The sequence below is a fragment of the Telopea speciosissima genome, chromosome 1 (genome assembly GCF_018873765.1).
Source record: "Telopea speciosissima isolate NSW1024214 ecotype Mountain lineage chromosome 1, Tspe_v1, whole genome shotgun sequence".
NCBI lineage: Eukaryota > Viridiplantae > Streptophyta > Magnoliopsida > Proteales > Proteaceae > Telopea > Telopea speciosissima.
In genome coordinates, this window is record NC_057916.1 from 3,042,508 (window position 1) to 3,060,434 (window position 17,927).

The window sequence follows — 17,927 nt, forward strand, 5'->3', positions numbered from 1 at the left end:
AATACTATACTAGGAGCCATTTGTTATGTGGCCAATTTTTCTATCCTGATTGCCTGTGTTCATTTTATCTTTTATTGACCAGCTCAAAGTCACCTGGTTATATGAATCATGAAATCATTGAAGTCAATTTTAGAAAATGAGGAAATTGTTTTAGGTAAGACTATTTTGGAGTGGCATTAATGTTCCCAGAATTGTAAAGACCTCTCGGCATAAAATCCTCCTAGGGTTGAACAACCAGCTGGAGAAGGGATTAAGCTTGTGGCACCTCTAAGATGAAGGTTCCATCATGCCCATTCCATATATTACACAATAGAAAGGGGTCGACGGGATGCCTTAAAACAAGTGTTGAAAAGTGATAATAATAATAATAGCTGATCCCTATAGGTTCCATCCGAGACTGATACGAGTACCAATCCCCGTACCTAAGAACATGGTTAGGGGGGTGGGATTCCATCAATTCCTGCAGGGTGGTGGTGTGTTTACAATGATGAATGCACACAATGCCATGGAACCGTCACTTGGGGTTTACAACAAAGCCCGTTTAAGGGTCTAAGCAAAAGTTGATAATCACGTATATAAGTTGACACTTAATTTGCCATGACACAAAGAAGATTCAAGCTGGAGTCTCTGGGGTTGCATGTCTCATCCACCCTTTCAATGTGGGGGTTCCAAAATACCAATGGGGTGAGATAAATGGTCATAAACGAGGGAGAAGCATTTTGGACCTTCAACAATAAGGAGAGTGTTAATGGAGGTCAAGTCATGGGTTTTCTCTCTTCCACTCTCCACCAGGCCGCCATGGAGGAAAACTTTATTCAAAAAGCTACAGAACACCTGCACACATAACGAAAATTCTAAAGAGAGAGAGAGAGAGGGAGAGAAAAGAAAATAAAGAAAATATAGAGCTGACTTCATACTTTAGTCCGGTTAGGTCTGAGTATATTGACATTTAGCAGACTTTATTCACTTTTTTTTGGGTAAGGCAGACTTTTTGTACCTTGAGAGAAAGGAAAACCTTTGAGTGATATTTCAATAGCTGCAAAGCAAGCTTAGTTAATAACTTAATATAGAATAATTATGAGTCATATGAGTACGAAATCCTAATCCACCATACTACATTGGAGTACGTAGTGATGACCATGATAGAGGTACATATTTCTTTTAACCTATTTACATTACCTATCCAAAAGGTGAAACTAATAGAATCTAATTCTTTCATACTCCCCTGAAGTATTGAAGATTTCAATAGAAAGGATGAGAGTAATATAGTTTTTTTTTTTTTTTATTGCATTTTTAACACTCGACAGCGGTTCTTTTTTTTAACGGAATGGGTACATTTGATAGAATCTTTCGATTTTAAGGAAGGGGAGAATCATTATTCAATATGCAAAGGAAGGGACTGTCATTAAATTATACAGTAATTTTCTCTAAAATCTTTTGTTAACATTACCTAAATTATGCGTGGCTCCCAAAGTCAGCATATGAGAGGGTATGGGAAAGTATCTCACAATGTGTGCGTGGAGATCTTTTCTCCTTAAATTTAACTATATTTTGCACTCAAATGCATTGGTTTTAAGAAGTAAAATTAAGATTTCATTTTTCTACCCAAAAAATAAATAAATAAAGGTTTCATTTGAAAAGTACAATTATCGTATGGGAAAAGTCTCTTTGAAGCAAACGGTATAGGCCTTTCTACCAATATTAATGGACCGTGCATGTGTTTCATGCTCTCCATTGGTTGGTTCTCTCACCCCATCGGGCTCAAAAACCTCTTTCTCTTGTCATGTTTATAAATAACTTAATGGGAGAATGTTCTCTGTGCTGCAACGTAGGATGTATCTAGGCACATGGATCTGTCACTTAGGAGGGTAGGGTGGTCAGTGTGCCCACCCTCATGTGCCTAGGCACAGCTTGTACTGCAGCACAGAGAACAGCGCCCCTAACTTAATATAGGGAGAAAGGGTTCATGCATGGTCGCATATGATGATCGAACCATTCATCAAATAGGGGGAGGGGATTTTGGTCATTTCGATCTCCGTATTGTCATCATCAGATGTTTTTGTGAGCGACTGTGAACGGTGCCTTAAGATAGTTACACAATTATAATTACAAAAAATATCATTTAAAAAAAATGATTTTATCACCCTTCTCTTCCCTATATTAGACGTTGACGGAGCCTACATGATCTTTCCTTATTTGGAACATATGGCTCTGCCTTTGTTCCAATGTAAAGGGTTGTCACCTACAAGTGACCTCGTCAATCCTCTGTCATTGTTTGTTAAAAAATGTAGAAATTGTAGGATCTCATTGGGTATCTTACCTATTCCAACTTCATAATAATTATTAATCTCATTAATAAATATTATGAAAATATAAAAAATTAAGAATACCATTATTTTCAAAAAATAAATAGTAGAAATTCATAATTTTAAACATGTTAAATTAAATATCAATCCTTCTACTAAAATAATATCACATAATGAAATACAAATATCAGACGTCATTTACTCCACATGGTATTTGTGTATTCATCCAAATTTTGCCCGTGAGAATATTTATGTTGAGAATGTGTATAAAACACCATCTCTGAGTTTCTAATGAAATCATAGTTAGATTTACCAACAAAAATGAAATCATAGTTGGAAAACCATATTATCTTACTGGACTCGCCTTTCAGAAAACCTAGTGACTTGGCCCGGTCAAGCTTACTTAATGCGAATCATGTTTTTTTCTATTTTTAATTATAATAAATATATAAAAAGTAATAAAAAATTTAGAAAAATACAGGAAGAAAACACATCATGAATTTGTTGTTCTTCATTGAAAAGTTTGGTAAAAATTTCTTGAAGCTTTTGCTGTATACAATACGAATTTAGAGTTCATCAAAATTTTTGTGTATAAGTGAATAATGCTTCATCAATCGGAAAACAAAATTGAAATCCTCTCCTTCATCCCCACTTCACTTCCAAAAAAAAAAAAAAAAAACGAAAGGGTGGAGGTTCATTCATGAGGACCAATGTGACTAATTAGAACATATATTCTTCTTGTAGTATAGGTTCTACACAAGTCCATTTTGTTTACCATTTACTTCATGAATAATTTTATTTTTTTTCGGTAAAGACTTCATGAATAATTTGATAAGCTAGAAAGAAGAGAGAGAAGATTCGTAGTTTTTATCAATCGAGAAGTTGTAGAGTAACTCAAGGATTCATTTTATCTCAATGAACTATCGAACAAGAGGATTTGAGGGTTTTTACCATTTTACTTAACTCAAGTAGAACAATTTAATGGGATTTTAAAAAATGATCAGACTTGTCGATTTTGTTTTTGACTCAGGTGAAATGCCCTATAACTCAAGTAGAACAATTTTTGTTTGTGATTCGAAGGGCACTACTTGACTTGGGGCGTGATCGATTCTTATCATTTTTTTTTCCTTCAACCTAATATACACGACTCTAGATCAGATTTTCAGAAATTTTGACTTGACTCGGACATGATTTTTCAAATATGAACGAAACGGTGGGATCTTTATCACCTCCAGTTTGCTGATCGGCCCAGTTCCTCTAACAAAGGGGGGCTGAAATGACCTCTCTACCCATGCCCAAACACCCTGCCCGGGTGGGATCCACCATCCCCCTATTAGAGGATCTGGGGAACTGGGCCGGTCAGCAAACTGGAGGTGATAATTTTCCCGAAACGGTGTGTTTAGATAGAAAAAACCGACGCGTCTTTCTGAGCGGAGCTTCCAGTTACGAAAGGAAAATAAATTCAGCTTTTAATTCCAACGTCTTATAACGGAAAGAAACTGCCCGAGAGATCCTCACCGTCAAACCTCGGGCGAAGAAGCTGTATACTCTCGACTGGACGATTCCGTTACGAAGACTTTGAGGGTATTAACGTAAATACGTCCATTTCTCGTTCTTTTCCATCATCACACGTGGCAACGAAAAAGTACACATCGACGTGGAAAATCTATTTATAGGTTGCCAGGTCAGAATACACACGTGCCAGATCCTTAGCACTGAAGCATGTAACATCGCGTCGGTTTAAGCGCTCTCTTCTTACTTCTTAGTTCTTCCCTTCCCTTCCCTTCCCCCCCTTACCTCACCCTATTTCTGTATCTGGAAAAAAACCTTAAAAAAAAAAGAAGAAAATCAAAAACCGAAAAAAGAAACCCTAGTTGTCATTCTCCATTTGTGGCTTCTGTGATCAAAACCCTAAATCCTTAACACTAAGACCTCAGATTTTGTTGGTCTTTGTGTTCTATCGATTTGTGTGTCGTTTTGGTTTTGTATCCTTCAATCTCTGCAACTGTAATGGCGAATGCTCCTCCAACTGCCGTTCAGCCAATCCAACAACAGTCTCCCCAGCAGCAACAGACGCAAGTACAGACTGCCGGAGGAGCATTAGTCAATGCTTCGCTTTACGTTGGGGATCTCGACCCGTCAGTTGGCGAAGCCCAACTGTATGATCTCTTTAACCATATTGCTCCAGTCGTATCGGTTAGGGTATGCAGGGATCAGATCAGGAGGGTCTCTCTTGGTTATGCTTATGTCAATTTCAACACCTCTCAGGATGGTTAGAACTCTTTGATCCATCATTTGATTACCTTATGTAATCCTTCTTTCTTTTTTTCTTTTTTTCTTTTTTTTGAGATCGGAATTATAGTTCTCATGCCGACATTGATGCATGTCTTCGTTCCAGGGGTTTCCGATTGACATAGGGTTTTAATGTTGATGGATATATTATACATATGCTTTAGGTATATATCCCTGGAAAAATGTAAAACAAAAGAGCTATAGTTTTTATTTTCTTACCGATGTATGTTGTCGTTCTTGGTTCAATGTTTATCGTCGTCGTCTTGTTTCTTATTGAATTTATATTTGATATTGTGGAATTTTTTTTTGGTCTGGTTTTAATTAAATTCCTTTTATCTATTTGTTTGGTCGTCTTGTTTCTTATTGAATTCATATTTGATATTTTGGAATGGGGTTTTTTTTTGGATGTGGTTTTAATCAAATTCCTTGTGATCTATTTGTTTGATTTTCTAGTTGGATAATAATGTGCTATCAAGTCTTTGTGTGCTTCAGTTGCTTAATTATTGCCATTGTAACTCGTAATGGTTTTTCATTACTTATTTTGATGACTAACAGGAGTTTGAATTAGAATCTAAGATTAGCTTCTTTTTTTTTTCCCATCTCTTTTTAACCAACCAGTTTCTGATTATCACCATGTGGGAGACAGGTTGTTGTTTCTACCTCCAAGCCCAAGAGATTGTTGGAATGGAAAAATCATTTTCCTCCTTAATTACAAATTTAAAGTATCATATTTAATGATCATTTGTTTTCTTTGAAATCCTGAGATGTATTACGAGAAATTTTGCATACCATGCCGTTTTTGTACAAGCGTGGAAGGCTATGAAAGTTCAAATGTTACAATGTTACTGTTGAAATTTTATAACTCCTAGTTAAGAAAATGTGCTATGATATGGAGTAGAACCACTGTAGATGTAATTAAACCTTGCCATTTATTTCTTCTAGAAAAAGCATTTTCAAGCAGAGAAACACCAATAATACAAGATGGATAGAGAACAAAGGGAAAACGAGTGCAAGACACCTGTGTGCAGATTCTGGTGCACGTCCTCTCACATCCCACCCGTGGACCCTACATATTGGACAATTCGTAACTCTCCCTCCCTCCTTATTGGTGCAAAACTGCACCCTGGGGTCGTACGAACCCTCTCGCGAGGATAAATCTATGCATTACACAACCAAAAATTTTGTCTGTGTGGTATTTTTTGGGTGGGGGGAGGGATGTGGTAATCAATGGAATGTAGGGAATTGACTGTTAGGCATGATACGTTGATTCTATTTTTGTCTTTCTTGACATTGTAAGAATAAAATGAAGCATATGGCTATGTATTATCAAATTACTAAAACGTTTATTCAGTTTTTTTTTTGGGTGATGAGTAACTTTATAAATTAAACCTTCTTGTAGCATATTATATATGAACTACAATTAAATAAAATATAATGCTGCATTTGTTTGTGCAATGGAAAAATCAATCAACATAAAAGTTGCATTTATATGTTCTGTTTGAATAGCATTTCAGCGTGTCAAGATTGCTTTTCATTTAGTGCATCTACCACCATCTCAAAGGTCTTATTTCTTATGAAGACTTGTTAATGACAACCTATATAGAAAGAACCTTATTTGTAATTTTTCTCCCTCCCCCCCCCCCCCCCCCATTTCCACCCCAAATCCAGAAGGGTGAGAGAACGAATTTACTTTTTATTTCCTATTTGAATGGATGTTAGTTCTTTTCTGGCCATAGACCTTTTGGGTTGTGCCATCAATTGTGAAATACTTTTGTTTTCAACATCAAGCTGTTTTGGAGAAATGAGAATTGAGTACCTTTAGTTTTAGTGAGTAAATTAATTTTATTTACTCCTAACACCGTCACCATGATTATTCATATATTTAAAAAAAAAATATGTCTCCATGATCATGATAATTATGTGAGAATAATGATGATTATTTTTGTTATGTATTGAACCTGAATTGTTTGAATTGTAATTGCAGCTAGTAGCGCATTGGAGGCTTTGAATTTTACGCCCATCAATGGGAAACCAATAAGGATTATGTTCTCTCATCGAGATCCTAGTATTCGGAAAAGTGGATATGCTAATGTATTTATTAAGAACCTGGACACATCGATAGATAACAAAGCATTGCATGACACCTTTGCTGCTTTTGGTACTGTCCTCTCTTGCAAGGTGGCCACTGATAGCAATGGTCAGTCAAAAGGATATGGATTTGTACAGTTTGATGCAGAGGAAGCTGCAGAAAATGCCATCAAACGGTTGAATGGGATGCTGATAAATGATAAACTAGTCTATGTTGGTCTTTTTGTTCGCCGTCAAGAAAGAGATCATGCGAATGGTTCTCCAAAGTTTACTAACGTATATGTAAAAAATTTGTCTGACACAACTACTGATGAAGACCTTCAGAAAATTTTTGGCAAGTATGGTCCCATCACTAGTGCGGTTGTTATGAGGGATGCAAATGGAAATTCTAGATGCTTTGGTTTTGTTAATTTTAAGAACACAGATGACGCTGCTTCTGCTGTTGAGAACTTGAATGGAACTACTTTTAATGATGACAATGTTTGGTACGTTGGGAGGGCTCTGAGGAAAGCTGAAAGAGAGGCTGAGTTGAAGGCCAAATATGAACAGGAAAGAAATGGTTGGCTGGAAAAACTTCAAGGGGCCAACTTATATCTGAAAAATCTAGATGATAGTATCAATGATGAAAAATTGAAGGAGTTGTTTTCAGAATTTGGAACTATTACATCCTGCAAGGTATATTTCCTGCCATTGAACCATTTCTCTGCTCCTCTGATATTATAGTTCTGTTTAACTGAGCACATCTTTTTATGATTTCTTAGATTATGCTTGATCCACAAGGTCTGAGCAAGGGATCTGGTTTTGTTGCATTTTCTACCCCCGAGGAAGCTAGTAGAGCTGTAAGTTGGTAGTCTTTTCCAGCGTCAGTTTTTTGTACCCTTCAAGACAATTTGTCCGGCAACTGCAACCTTGCTCACTATCTTATGCTCTTATTTATACAACACACACATGCACTTGCTCAATCACTCACAGATCCATGAGTAAAATATCAACTATTTTTTTTTCCAGGTTAGTGAAATGAATGGGAAGATGATTGGACGGAAACCTCTTTATGTCGCTGTGGCTCAACGGAAGGAAGAAAGAAAGGCAAGGCTTCAGGTGATGTACCTTTCCTTACCTATTTCATGAATATTTTGTCCCTTTTCGGGTAATATGTGTTGCCTATTTATGTATCAAATGATCATATAGTTGGTGTTAAATTGTTCTAGAAATCCTGAATACTGATATACTTGTTTTGATGTTCTTGGCCTTCCTTCCTGGCCTAGTTTGGTTGCTGGCATATTCTTGTTTTCAGACCTTGAGTGCTGAAACCTAGGAATCTTTACAACTGAGAGCCGGGGGGGGGGGGGGGAGAGTGAAAACTGATGTTACATATCTATATTTATCAATGCCATGATTTCCATGCCAACATACATTGATCTGTTCGTTATTTCTCTACCATAGGCACAGTTTTCTCAGATGCGGGCTCCTGGTGGAATGGCGCCTGTGGCTTCGGGTATACCTGGATTTCACCCTGGGCCTAGGCTTGCCCCTCAGCAGTTGTATTTTGGTCAAGGTACTGGTCTTATTCCACCGCAGCCTGCAGGATATGGCTTCCAGCAGCAACTCTTGCCTGGGATTCGTCCTGGCGTTGCTCCAAATTTTTTATTGCCATACCACCTTCAGAGGCAAGGACAACCTGGACAGCGGATGGGTGTAAGGAGGGGTGGAACCCCACAGCAAATGCAGCAGCAGCAGCAGCAGGTGCATTATTTATCTGATCCAATCCCATTGCATTGCATATATTAGTTGCTCGACATTAACAACAAAAGCAACCACAAGTCTTATGCTACTGAGATATAGCACCTAAATATTTTCTGTGGAAGTTTTTGGAAACACGTGACCCTGAAAAGAGATATACAATTGAATAATTGGAATTGTTATTAGATCCATGTGTTCACCATAATCGACTGACATTTCCCTTGTTTAGTTGATGCAGCGTAATGCAAATCAAGGATTTAGATACATGCCAAATGCACATAACGGGGTGGACCCAGCTTTGGTACCTCAGGGGCTTATGGGTCCAATGGTGCATTTGCCGCTGGATGCGTCTGGGGTGCCTGTGGCTCCAATGGAGGCATCACGACCTGGACTAGTTCCCATTCAAACACTTGCTTCTGCCTTGGCTTCAGCAACCCCAGAGCAACAACGCATGGTATGTAGTTGTGTTTTCTTATCTATCTTAAAGCTTCTGTTGTTCCCTTTTTGTGATTCATATCTCATTGTGTGGACTGCAGATGCTGGGGGAGCAATTATTTCCTCTTGTCGAACGCCTCGAGCCTGATGTTGCTGGAAAAGTCACTGGTATGTTACTGGAGATGGATCAAACAGAGGTCCTTCATCTCATAGAATCACCAGATGCTCTGAAGAAAAAAGTTGCAGAGGCAATGGATGTTCTCCGACTAGCAGCTACAGGATCAGACGCTGCTGACCAGCTTGGTTCATTGTCGCTGAACGAGTGACCATGGTTTGATTGGCTATTGGATACAGTGTGCGTGTGTTAGTAGGGCCCCATTTTTTGATAGAGGGCTTGAGGAGCTTTCATTGTTTGGGGTTTGTCTTTAAACTATTTTAATAGGGATTGGCCCTCATCAGTTGGGTATAAATTTTTTGGAGGTTAGTTACATAAAGATTTATTATTAGATTCTTTTAGGGGTAGTAATTTTTTCTTCTGTTTGTTTTCGTTGCTTGTCATTGACAGAATTGAGATTCAGAGTATGCTCTATAGACATCGACATTTAATTTTTTAATTTTTTGTTTGCATCTCCAGTTATTTTCTTTTACCACTTGCTCTATAATTGTTCTGATATCAGTATAAAGTGGAGGATCGAGTTTTCCTTCACCCACGATGGCGTACTTTCAACTAGGGGTGTCAATTCAATTTCAATCCTGGCCCGGCCTGACACGTTTAGTAACTAGGCGATTTTGGAGTGGGGTCTTAGCTTGTCAGGTGCCCGACCAGACCAACCGAATGCTAGCCCGATCTAGCTCAACCTTATTTGTTGGTTTTAAAACATTGTGAATTGAACATTTGGAAATTGGATCTTGAAAATTTTCACCTGGTCAATGTTTAGGTTAGTAATACGCACATAAGGCCCAATTATGGTCCGTTTAGAGTTAAATATGACCACAGTCCAATTAAGTCCCGGTCTGAAGACTTAAACAGGCGATCAATAGCCCAAAACTGAACCTAGCCCGATCAGGCCCGGTCCAAAGACTTAAACAGGCAATTAATAGCCCGAAACCCAACCTAACCCAACCAGGCTTGATCCGAAGACTTAAACAGACGATCACGATGCAAGATTTAAACATCGTGAGGCCTGGCTAGGCACATCTGAACCGGTTGACACTCCTACTTTTAACCACAGATAATCTGGGGCACGGCTGTTTACTAATGAAATTCGGTATTTAAGAGTTCAATCATATCATATCATACTATCATATCATACTATTATATAAAAGCATATTGTGGTAAATCTTTTAGTTACCTATTCTACCCTTCATTCTTATCTAAAATTGCATTATTCAATTCTTAATCTTTATGTCATTATTTCTTATAATTTCATAATCTTAGGTATCCTTAGCTTTTTTTATTTTATTTTTTCCTAATTCTTAAAATCTTTTTTTATGACAATAAATCTATCGAATCCCATTCTTACCAAAAAAATTCATACTATCATACTTCATACTATTATATAAAAGCATGTTGTGGCAAATCTTTTAGTTACCTATTCTACCCTTCATTCTTATATAAAATTTCATTATTCAATTTTTAATCTTTATGTCATTATTTCTCATAATTTCATAATCTTAGGTACCCTTAGCTTTTTTTATTTTATTTTTTCTTAATTCTTAAAATCGTTTTTTATGACAATAAATCTATCGAATCCCATTCTTACCAAAAAAAAAAAAAAACTATAAACGCACAAACTCGTACTTCGTGGGTAATTTATTTTTTATGAATTAATTCTAAAATACTACTTTCCTTTCTTGCAGACCTTCGTATTCTCTTCGCACCTTCTACCTATTCTCTTTACCAAAAAAAAAAAACAACCTTCCACCTATCCTCCCAAACCCTCTCTCTCCATGATCTCCTTCGTCCCCCATGTCCATACCATCCCTCCCTCCCTCCCTCCCATTCATTCCTATCCCCTTTTGCCATGATTGTCTCCCTCTCTCTCCTATCCCTTCTCTCGCCTTCTCACTCTCACACGACTCATCCCTTACCCTCTCTTCCTCCCATTCAATGCTATCTCCCTTTTGCACGACTGTCTCCTCCTCTTTCCATTCCCGTCTCTCGCCTTCTCACTCTCACATGACTCTGTCCTGATTCCTTCCTATCTCCCTCTTACTCCCGTCTCTCACATAGGTCTGCGGTACCCCTATTATTCGAAGTCAGATTTTTGATAGAATTTTCAGATTCAGATTGTTCATGAGAAGTGGAGGGAAGATTTCAGGTTTTATTTGGTGATAGCTACTGGTAGGAGACTCCAATGGCAACATGTCTGAAGCAACTCTACTTGACAAAGGTTGTTTATATTCCTCTCACTGATTTTTCCTCGACTGGTCAATCCAGCAGTCTTAGGTATTCAATTTTCATCACTAATCACATATGCCCCTGTTATTGGAAGTCAATAGTGGAATGCTGCGTGTTATGATCAGCAACTATGGCGCCACCATAAGGTACCCAGTTTCTTTCTTTCTTCTCAAAAAAAAAAAAAAAAACCGTTCTAATTCATCTTCTGCTATTAGAATTGTTGTTGATGTGTTTGGTTTAATTTGGATTTCAAGGGCACCTTGGCAATCTTATTCTTGGATTCGACAGCCTTCACCCATTTCTTGTGAGTTCCATCTACCCTTTTCATCAAACAATATGCTCTCTTTATCTTCTTAGTTTTAGTTCTTGATGAACAAAGCGATTTTAAATTTCAAATTGTTGAAAAAAAATAGAAACCCATCTTGTAATTTAATCTAATTTTGTTGTTAAACTGATTCATCATGGTGCTCTTCTTATTCGTGTTTGATTTGTAGATAGATTCAGTCAGATAAACCTTGTTACGGGTAGTATTTTCTTTTCAACTCTTTTCTTTATCAGAATAAGAATAATTGAGGAAGGTGACGCGAATAATTCTGTTAATTCTAAGTTATTTTGATTTGGACTAGTTGGATTTCCCATGCCAATCTTGCTTGCTTCAAGCTCCAGATCTCCAAGTTAGATGGTTGTTTGATTTTTCTTGTGTATTGACTGTTCGATTATTTCCCCGCACCTTTTTGCCTAGTCTAAGGATTAGCAAATCCATCAACAATCGTCCATACATTTATGCAGAGGATGAAGTTTTCAATGCTGTCAAATTGGATGGTGTTGTAACCTTGGTCGATGCAAAACTTGCCGGTATTCACCTTGGTAAGATCAAGCCCAAAGGTGCAGTCAATGAGGCAGTTGAACAAATTACTTATTTGACATACTTTTGGATTTGGTTCGAGTCAGCCAAGCTTTGGTCAGCTTAGCTCAAGCAATTGCATTGTTGAAAACAATTGCAGCAATTTTCACAAGTGTTAAATTAAATTCGAAGATAGTGTCCCCCCCCCCCCTCCCCCCTCTTTTTTCTGGGAGATCAGAAATAGTTTAATCTAAACTGAGACTGATGTACTTCTCTATTTTCTGCATTGCCTGCCGGCTGACCTTGTCATTGAACCAGAAATTGCTTCCTTGATCCATCACATAAAGGTTAGAAATCGCACTTCTGTTTTAATTTCACATGTACCTTGAGGCTTTGAATATTTAATGTTTTAATTTTTCTGTTGGCACTGCTACTGGGTGCAGAAAATAAATGGCATTGCTCATCTGAAGCGAACTAAATTTGGCAAAGTTGATTTGGATTATGTTCTTGGGATTGGAGGCTTTGATTTGGAGAGGTTATATTTCTTTGCCTGGGCCTGTTGCCATGATTTTCTGGTGGCATTTGCTAAGGAATGAAAAACATTCTTCTTCTATACTTATTCATTTAATTATATTCCAAGGACTTCTTAACCCATTACACTATTTTAGACCTTTTTGTCGAAATCCAATTTCTTTAATGTTGCTCATTTGTCCGCAAATATTTCATCCAGCTTTGGATCCTCTTTGTGTTCATGTTGTGTTCGTGTGCTTGTGCATTTGATGCATAGGAGTTGGAATTAAATAAATTTATGCAATTACATGTGTTTTATGTTTTGATGTCACTATGTGTTTCGATTATTGTGTTGAAAATTTAATCTTCAAAAAACTTTTCGCTGTCAATAGTTTGAATGACTGTGTTTCCTCAATATCTTATTTCTTCAGCCCAGAGATCTCCTAGGTGTAAACTTTGAATTGCATGTTGCAGGCTCATCCCAGGGCTATTCGAAGTTCCCTCCTGCTTGAATTCATGCTTTTATGGTCCTCCATGTAGCACTATCCTTGAATAGATTTATTAAGGTTAGCAGTTGAACCGCTGAAATGTTGGAAATGAGAGCATTCTGATTAGGGTGATTCATTTCTATTGCTTGTTCCATTATTATTGATTCCGAGTGCTTAAATGTATGGTTGTTTGCTGTCTTTTTTATCCGTTTGTTCATCTCTTTTTTGAGCTTATCTATATACGTGAATGCTCATAACTAACATTATTGGAAAGTTGCCAGAATTGAGAGTGCAGTTAATGCAGAGGACTCAAAGGAAGATCACAAAGATCACACAATTCATGATCATAATCATGACCATCATGAACCTGACCATAAACATGGTAATGCTTCCTATAAATTTCAGTTCCTCCATGATCCTGAAGGTTGATATTCTCTTAATTACTTCGTTGGTGTGTAAACAGGGCTATGTGTGTTATGTGATTTGACATGGTCATGATACGTATAGTAAATTATCTGAACATTAGAGAGGAATTGTATGGCTTTTGGTTCCATCCAACATTAAAGATTCATTAATGCTTTATTTTTCATTGAAAACAATCCTGTTCCATTCTTCAGTCATGACAACTAATTAGTTCAGCCTTTGCTTATTTTCCCTCTAATCATTCCTTTCTAAGTTGCTCTTATCTTATCATTATGAGGACACAGTCAGTCACAACAAGTAAATCCGCCAAACTGTGAGTTTGTCAAACGTTGTTTCTTTTGTTTTTTTTTTGTTGTTCTATGATCACTTCTCAAACATTTTTACCCTCTCTCCCTTGCATACATCTCTCTCTCTCTCTCTCTCTCTCTCACACACACACACACACACACACATACACACATGCATTATACTCTCACACACACACACTCACATACTAGACATTAAAAATTTCTATTTTAGTTTTAAAATGTAATAGATTGATATAATGACTTATGAAATAGTAACCTTTCTTTTCCTTGAATCATTCACTGTTTGAAGTATAGGTTCTCACACCGCTTCATCTCTCTTTTCCTCTGATGCATAGAAAATTAGATATAACTTACTTTGTTCTGTATGTCTCCTTCATCCCGTGTATTATAATTGTGAATCCATTACAAATGCATGAATAGTTGGAAACTGACCATCTTTATTTTCCTTCTTAGGTACAAAATTGATGTATGTAATATTGAATGTCGAATAAAGCATATATATCACAAAACAAAAGTACATGTATAATTGGAATTTGGAGGTTCCTCCATGATATATATATATATATATATATATATATCTATGTATGTACTCCATATTTTTGTCCAATTTTTCAGATTCTCAAAAATACTCCTGTTCTCTCCACTCTCACACACACACACTCACATACTAGACATCCTCACACAAAAGACACGACACCTCACACTCTTTCTCTCAGACTTTTCCGACTTTCCCTCATATGCAACCTCTGACAGAAGGTAGGTTGCTCCTACACTCTATCTCTTTCCCTCCTGATCCCCTCTCCCATCTATATCTCTTTCCCTCTCCCTCTTCCATACGTATCTCTCTCTCTCTCTCTCCCCTGGCTCCCCTCTCTCTACGCGATCTCGTCCTCCCAAGTAACTTCTTTTTTCAAAAAACTCTCCCCCTACCCCAACATAGTACCACACGTGCAAATCCACGTGGATGTTTACTAGTTATCACATCATGGTGAATCAAGAGCTTCTCTCTTCGTCCTGGGGCGACGAAAGACTTGCTCAATGGCTAATATTCTCGATTTCCAAGTAGATCATAATTACTTCATATTGAAAACCACTGTTTTATGAACCCGCCCCGTCTCTGCCAAAATGGCCAGTAGAGGCTTTTTTTTTCCAGTAGGGGTGTTAGGTTGCAGAGCTACTCAGAGGGAGGCACCTCCTAGAAGAAGAGATAGAGAAGAGAACTGCTTTATCAAAAAAAGATAGAGAAGAGAACTGCTAACAAATATCTATGCAAATCCCAACATTCACATTCTTTGTCGTTACTAACATTATGGAAACCCTAATGACAGCAAGAATATTCTAACGGTCATATGTAATCATCCAAGGCTGGTGGCCTATTCTTCTTCCTTTGAGATCTGCGCACCTTCTCGAACCTCTCTATTCAGCTTCAAACCGTTCGCGAGACTCACGCGCTCAGAGATGATTGAGATGGTGATTAGCCGGTTTCTCCTAATGGAGAGGTAAACTAAAATCTTTAAAACCCTAGAAATCCACGGAAATGGCGTCGTCAAAGGTAATGGCGTCTTCGAGTCGGTCAAAAAAGTTTGGAAAGATATTGTTGCCGGTTCAGGAAGTGGAGGCGTTGATCGGAAATTTAGAGGGGTTGATGATGGCCAGTTTTTTAAGGAGCCAGCGTATGAGGAGATGACTTTAGAGGATTTTCTAGCGAAAGCTGGAGCTGTTACAGAAGAAGATGTTAGGGTTACGCAGGTTGCGGGGCCAGCGCAAGGTGTTTTTCCTGTCGATTCAATGTTGAGTAATCGATTTCAGCAACCGCAGCAGCAGCAGCCACAGATTGATGGATCGGTTGCTGTGTTTGGTAATGGAATGGAGAGAACAGGAGTAGGCAGGCGGAAGAGGCGAGTGGTGGAGGAGCCGGTTGATAAGGTTACTCAGCAAAGACAGAAGAGGATGATTAAGAACAGAGAGTCTGCGGCTAGGTCGAGAGAACGGAAACAGGTCATTTTCGGTGCCTCTTGGTTTTTTTTTTTTTTTTTAAATTGTCATTTCGTTTGGGATGACTTCTTAATTATCTGTCTTTAGGCCTACACGGTTGAGCTTGAATCTCTGGTGTCACAACTTGAAGAGGAGAACACTATACTTCCCAGAGAGCAGGTACTGCAGTGCGGTTCAATTTAGCTATAATTCTGGGTCTTTCGAGTTTTTAATTGTCTGATGTGATATAGTTTGTTTGGTGAGCATTTGATCTTCTTCAGTCCATGCATCAGTTGTTAAGTATGTCTCATGTGGAGTACACTGAGACACCCACTGAGTGGGTTCCGACTTCGATTTTTTTTGCTACAATACGTAGGACACACTGATGGAATATGGATAACATTTGATGTACTTAAAGAGAATAATAAAGTTTGTGTCTCCAGATTTTTGATTTGCAACTCAGACCACCTAAACTTAGCCATACCCCACTGCAACCGATTCTGCTGCTTGGAATAAGTCTATCTGGTCTGTCCAACCTGATATAGGGCTTATTTGGAGGTCCCACTTGATTCATCCAAGTCGTACTGTTTAGTCAACTGTTGAGATTTCCTTGAGCGGGTGGTCCGCAGGACTCTGTCTATGCATAAACAGGTTGTGATAATAGCTGGGAATTATGTTTTTTGACAGGGCTTTCCTCATGGGTGTTTATCGCTTATTGATATGGTTCGATGTGAAAATATGAGTGATACATGATCAAGCTTGTTGGGTGTCTGTTAGTAATTCACTTATTTAGAGAATGACATGCTTCGTCAGTGTTTACCAACTGTAATAACCGGTTTGAGCTCCACTGGAAAAAGCTCAACATGAATTAAATGTCTTACAGGTTCATTGTTACATAAACATTGATGACATGCTTAGTGCTTACATGAATATTCATTGTGTAAATTTTTTTTTGCTACATTGAATTGACTATTTCCTTAATTTGATCTGGTTTGATTAGTTTTTTTTTAAGGTATGTCTTGAAATTGCTTATGTATTTGATGTGATATTAATTGTTGCTGGCTATAACCTAGGGGACATGGAAGCAGCACCTCAAAATAAAAAATTATTACAGAAGAATTCCTTATTATTCTCTTTGCCTCGAATTTAAATGTTGCCTTTGTTATTTACTGATGATCAAAATTCAAGAATTACACACACTGCAAATCTACAGTAGTATATGGTATTTTTGACATTTTGATGCAAGTCTATGCATGGGGTGTAAGAACTAGTCTGCGATATTAATTCCATTGCGGTTTGCCGTTGTATTTAATAAACAACCCCAAGATACCTTTCTTATTTCATAATTTTAGTCCTTATAGGATATTCTGCTCTAATATTCATCAATAAAGTTCTGAGCTGATAAAAAATCCATTTTGCAGGAAGAGGAGACAAAGAAGAGGATTCAGCAGGTATGTTTGAATAACCTTTTTTTTTTTAATCATAACCCATGAATGCTGTGAAATTCACATTTTGCATTGAAAAGTTGTTTCTACAGTCCCCTTCACAAGCTTTTTGACTCAAGACAGCCCTTTATTAATTTATTGTTTTTAAAACTCCAGTCACATCGTAGTTGCTTTTCTTACTTCAGAGGCTTTAAGAAGCTGCTTATGCCTTCACCATGTCACAGTATATCTCTATTGTTGTGGAATGTAACTAATTCTTCCAAAATGGAAGTAAACTAGCTTGTGGTTCTTGTTTGCATCTTCTTCTGGTTGAGTTGTTTTTAACATGTGGTTTTTGAGGCTGATATTTGGTCAGTGGATCTTAGATCGGGATGATATCATACTCTGACCTCATGAGGGTTTTGTACAATATGTTTCCAGGAAATACCTAATGGAATGGTTATTGTAGTTGTGCCAAAACCAAGGATCTGTAACCAGTATCTGCAAGTATGGAAGAGAAAGGAGAGAGAACAATGGGAAAGAGATATCTATACCCCCGATGGTGGATTCAGTATGTCTTTCCATTGTGGCCTGCTTTTACTTATATAAATCTGTCCAACGGCAATTGTATTCCTTGTAAGAATACAACACCTAATTACAAACTAAATAGGAAAGTAAACTTAGACTCAACGTA

At 37.7% G+C, this 17,927-nt stretch overlaps 2 protein-coding genes and 1 long non-coding RNA gene across 5 annotated transcripts; all 3 read left to right on the forward strand.

The window, feature by feature from the left end:
- The first annotated feature begins 4,154 nt into the window (after positions 1-4,154).
- LOC122645023 (polyadenylate-binding protein 3-like) lies at positions 4,155-9,338 on the forward strand. Of its 3 annotated transcripts, none has more exons than XM_043838379.1 (7): positions 4,155-4,578; positions 6,583-7,361; positions 7,448-7,525; positions 7,695-7,784; positions 8,130-8,429; positions 8,656-8,880; positions 8,963-9,338. In XM_043838379.1, exons 1-7 carry the CDS (start codon positions 4,317-4,319, stop codon positions 9,185-9,187), a joined length of 1,959 nt encoding a protein of 652 aa, XP_043694314.1. In that variant the 5' UTR covers positions 4,155-4,316; the 3' UTR covers positions 9,188-9,338. The 3 variants fall into 3 exon arrangements, with proteins under 3 accessions (XP_043694314.1, XP_043694320.1, XP_043694326.1); XM_043838385.1 differs by having other exon boundaries at positions 8,130-8,421; positions 8,654-8,880; XM_043838391.1 differs by having other exon boundaries at positions 8,130-8,419; positions 8,661-8,880.
- A 3,063-nt stretch (positions 9,339-12,401) lies between these two features.
- Positions 12,402-13,490, forward strand: LOC122645041. Its single transcript, XR_006330446.1, has 3 exons — positions 12,402-12,453; positions 12,550-12,641; positions 13,386-13,490. It is a non-coding gene; the product is annotated as an uncharacterized LOC122645041 (long non-coding RNA).
- Positions 13,491-15,389: 1,899 nt separating this feature from the next.
- LOC122643440 (ABSCISIC ACID-INSENSITIVE 5-like protein 3) lies at positions 15,390-16,292 on the forward strand (the record flags this gene model as incomplete). The annotated part of the gene is made up of 4 exons (XM_043837062.1): positions 15,390-15,833; positions 15,918-15,989; positions 16,091-16,144; positions 16,181-16,292. Coding segments are annotated over 4 exons (585 nt in total), but the record flags the coding sequence as incomplete, so codon positions are not given.
- Between the last annotated feature and the right edge of the window lie 1,635 nt (positions 16,293-17,927).

What these genes read in the sequence shown, in the direction of transcription:
- LOC122645023 (XM_043838379.1), top strand. Translation starts at nt 4,317, where the DNA reads ATGGCGAATGCTCCTCCAACTGCCGTTCAGCCAATCCAACAACAGTCT. An exon ending in AAAGAAAGGCAAGGCTTCAG is followed by an intron (nt 7,785 to 8,129) that starts GTGATGTACCTT and finishes TCTCTACCATAG; the next exon opens with GCACAGTTTTCTCAGATGCG. An exon ending in CCCCAGAGCAACAACGCATG is followed by an intron (nt 8,881 to 8,962) that starts GTATGTAGTTGT and finishes TGTGGACTGCAG; the next exon opens with ATGCTGGGGGAGCAATTATT.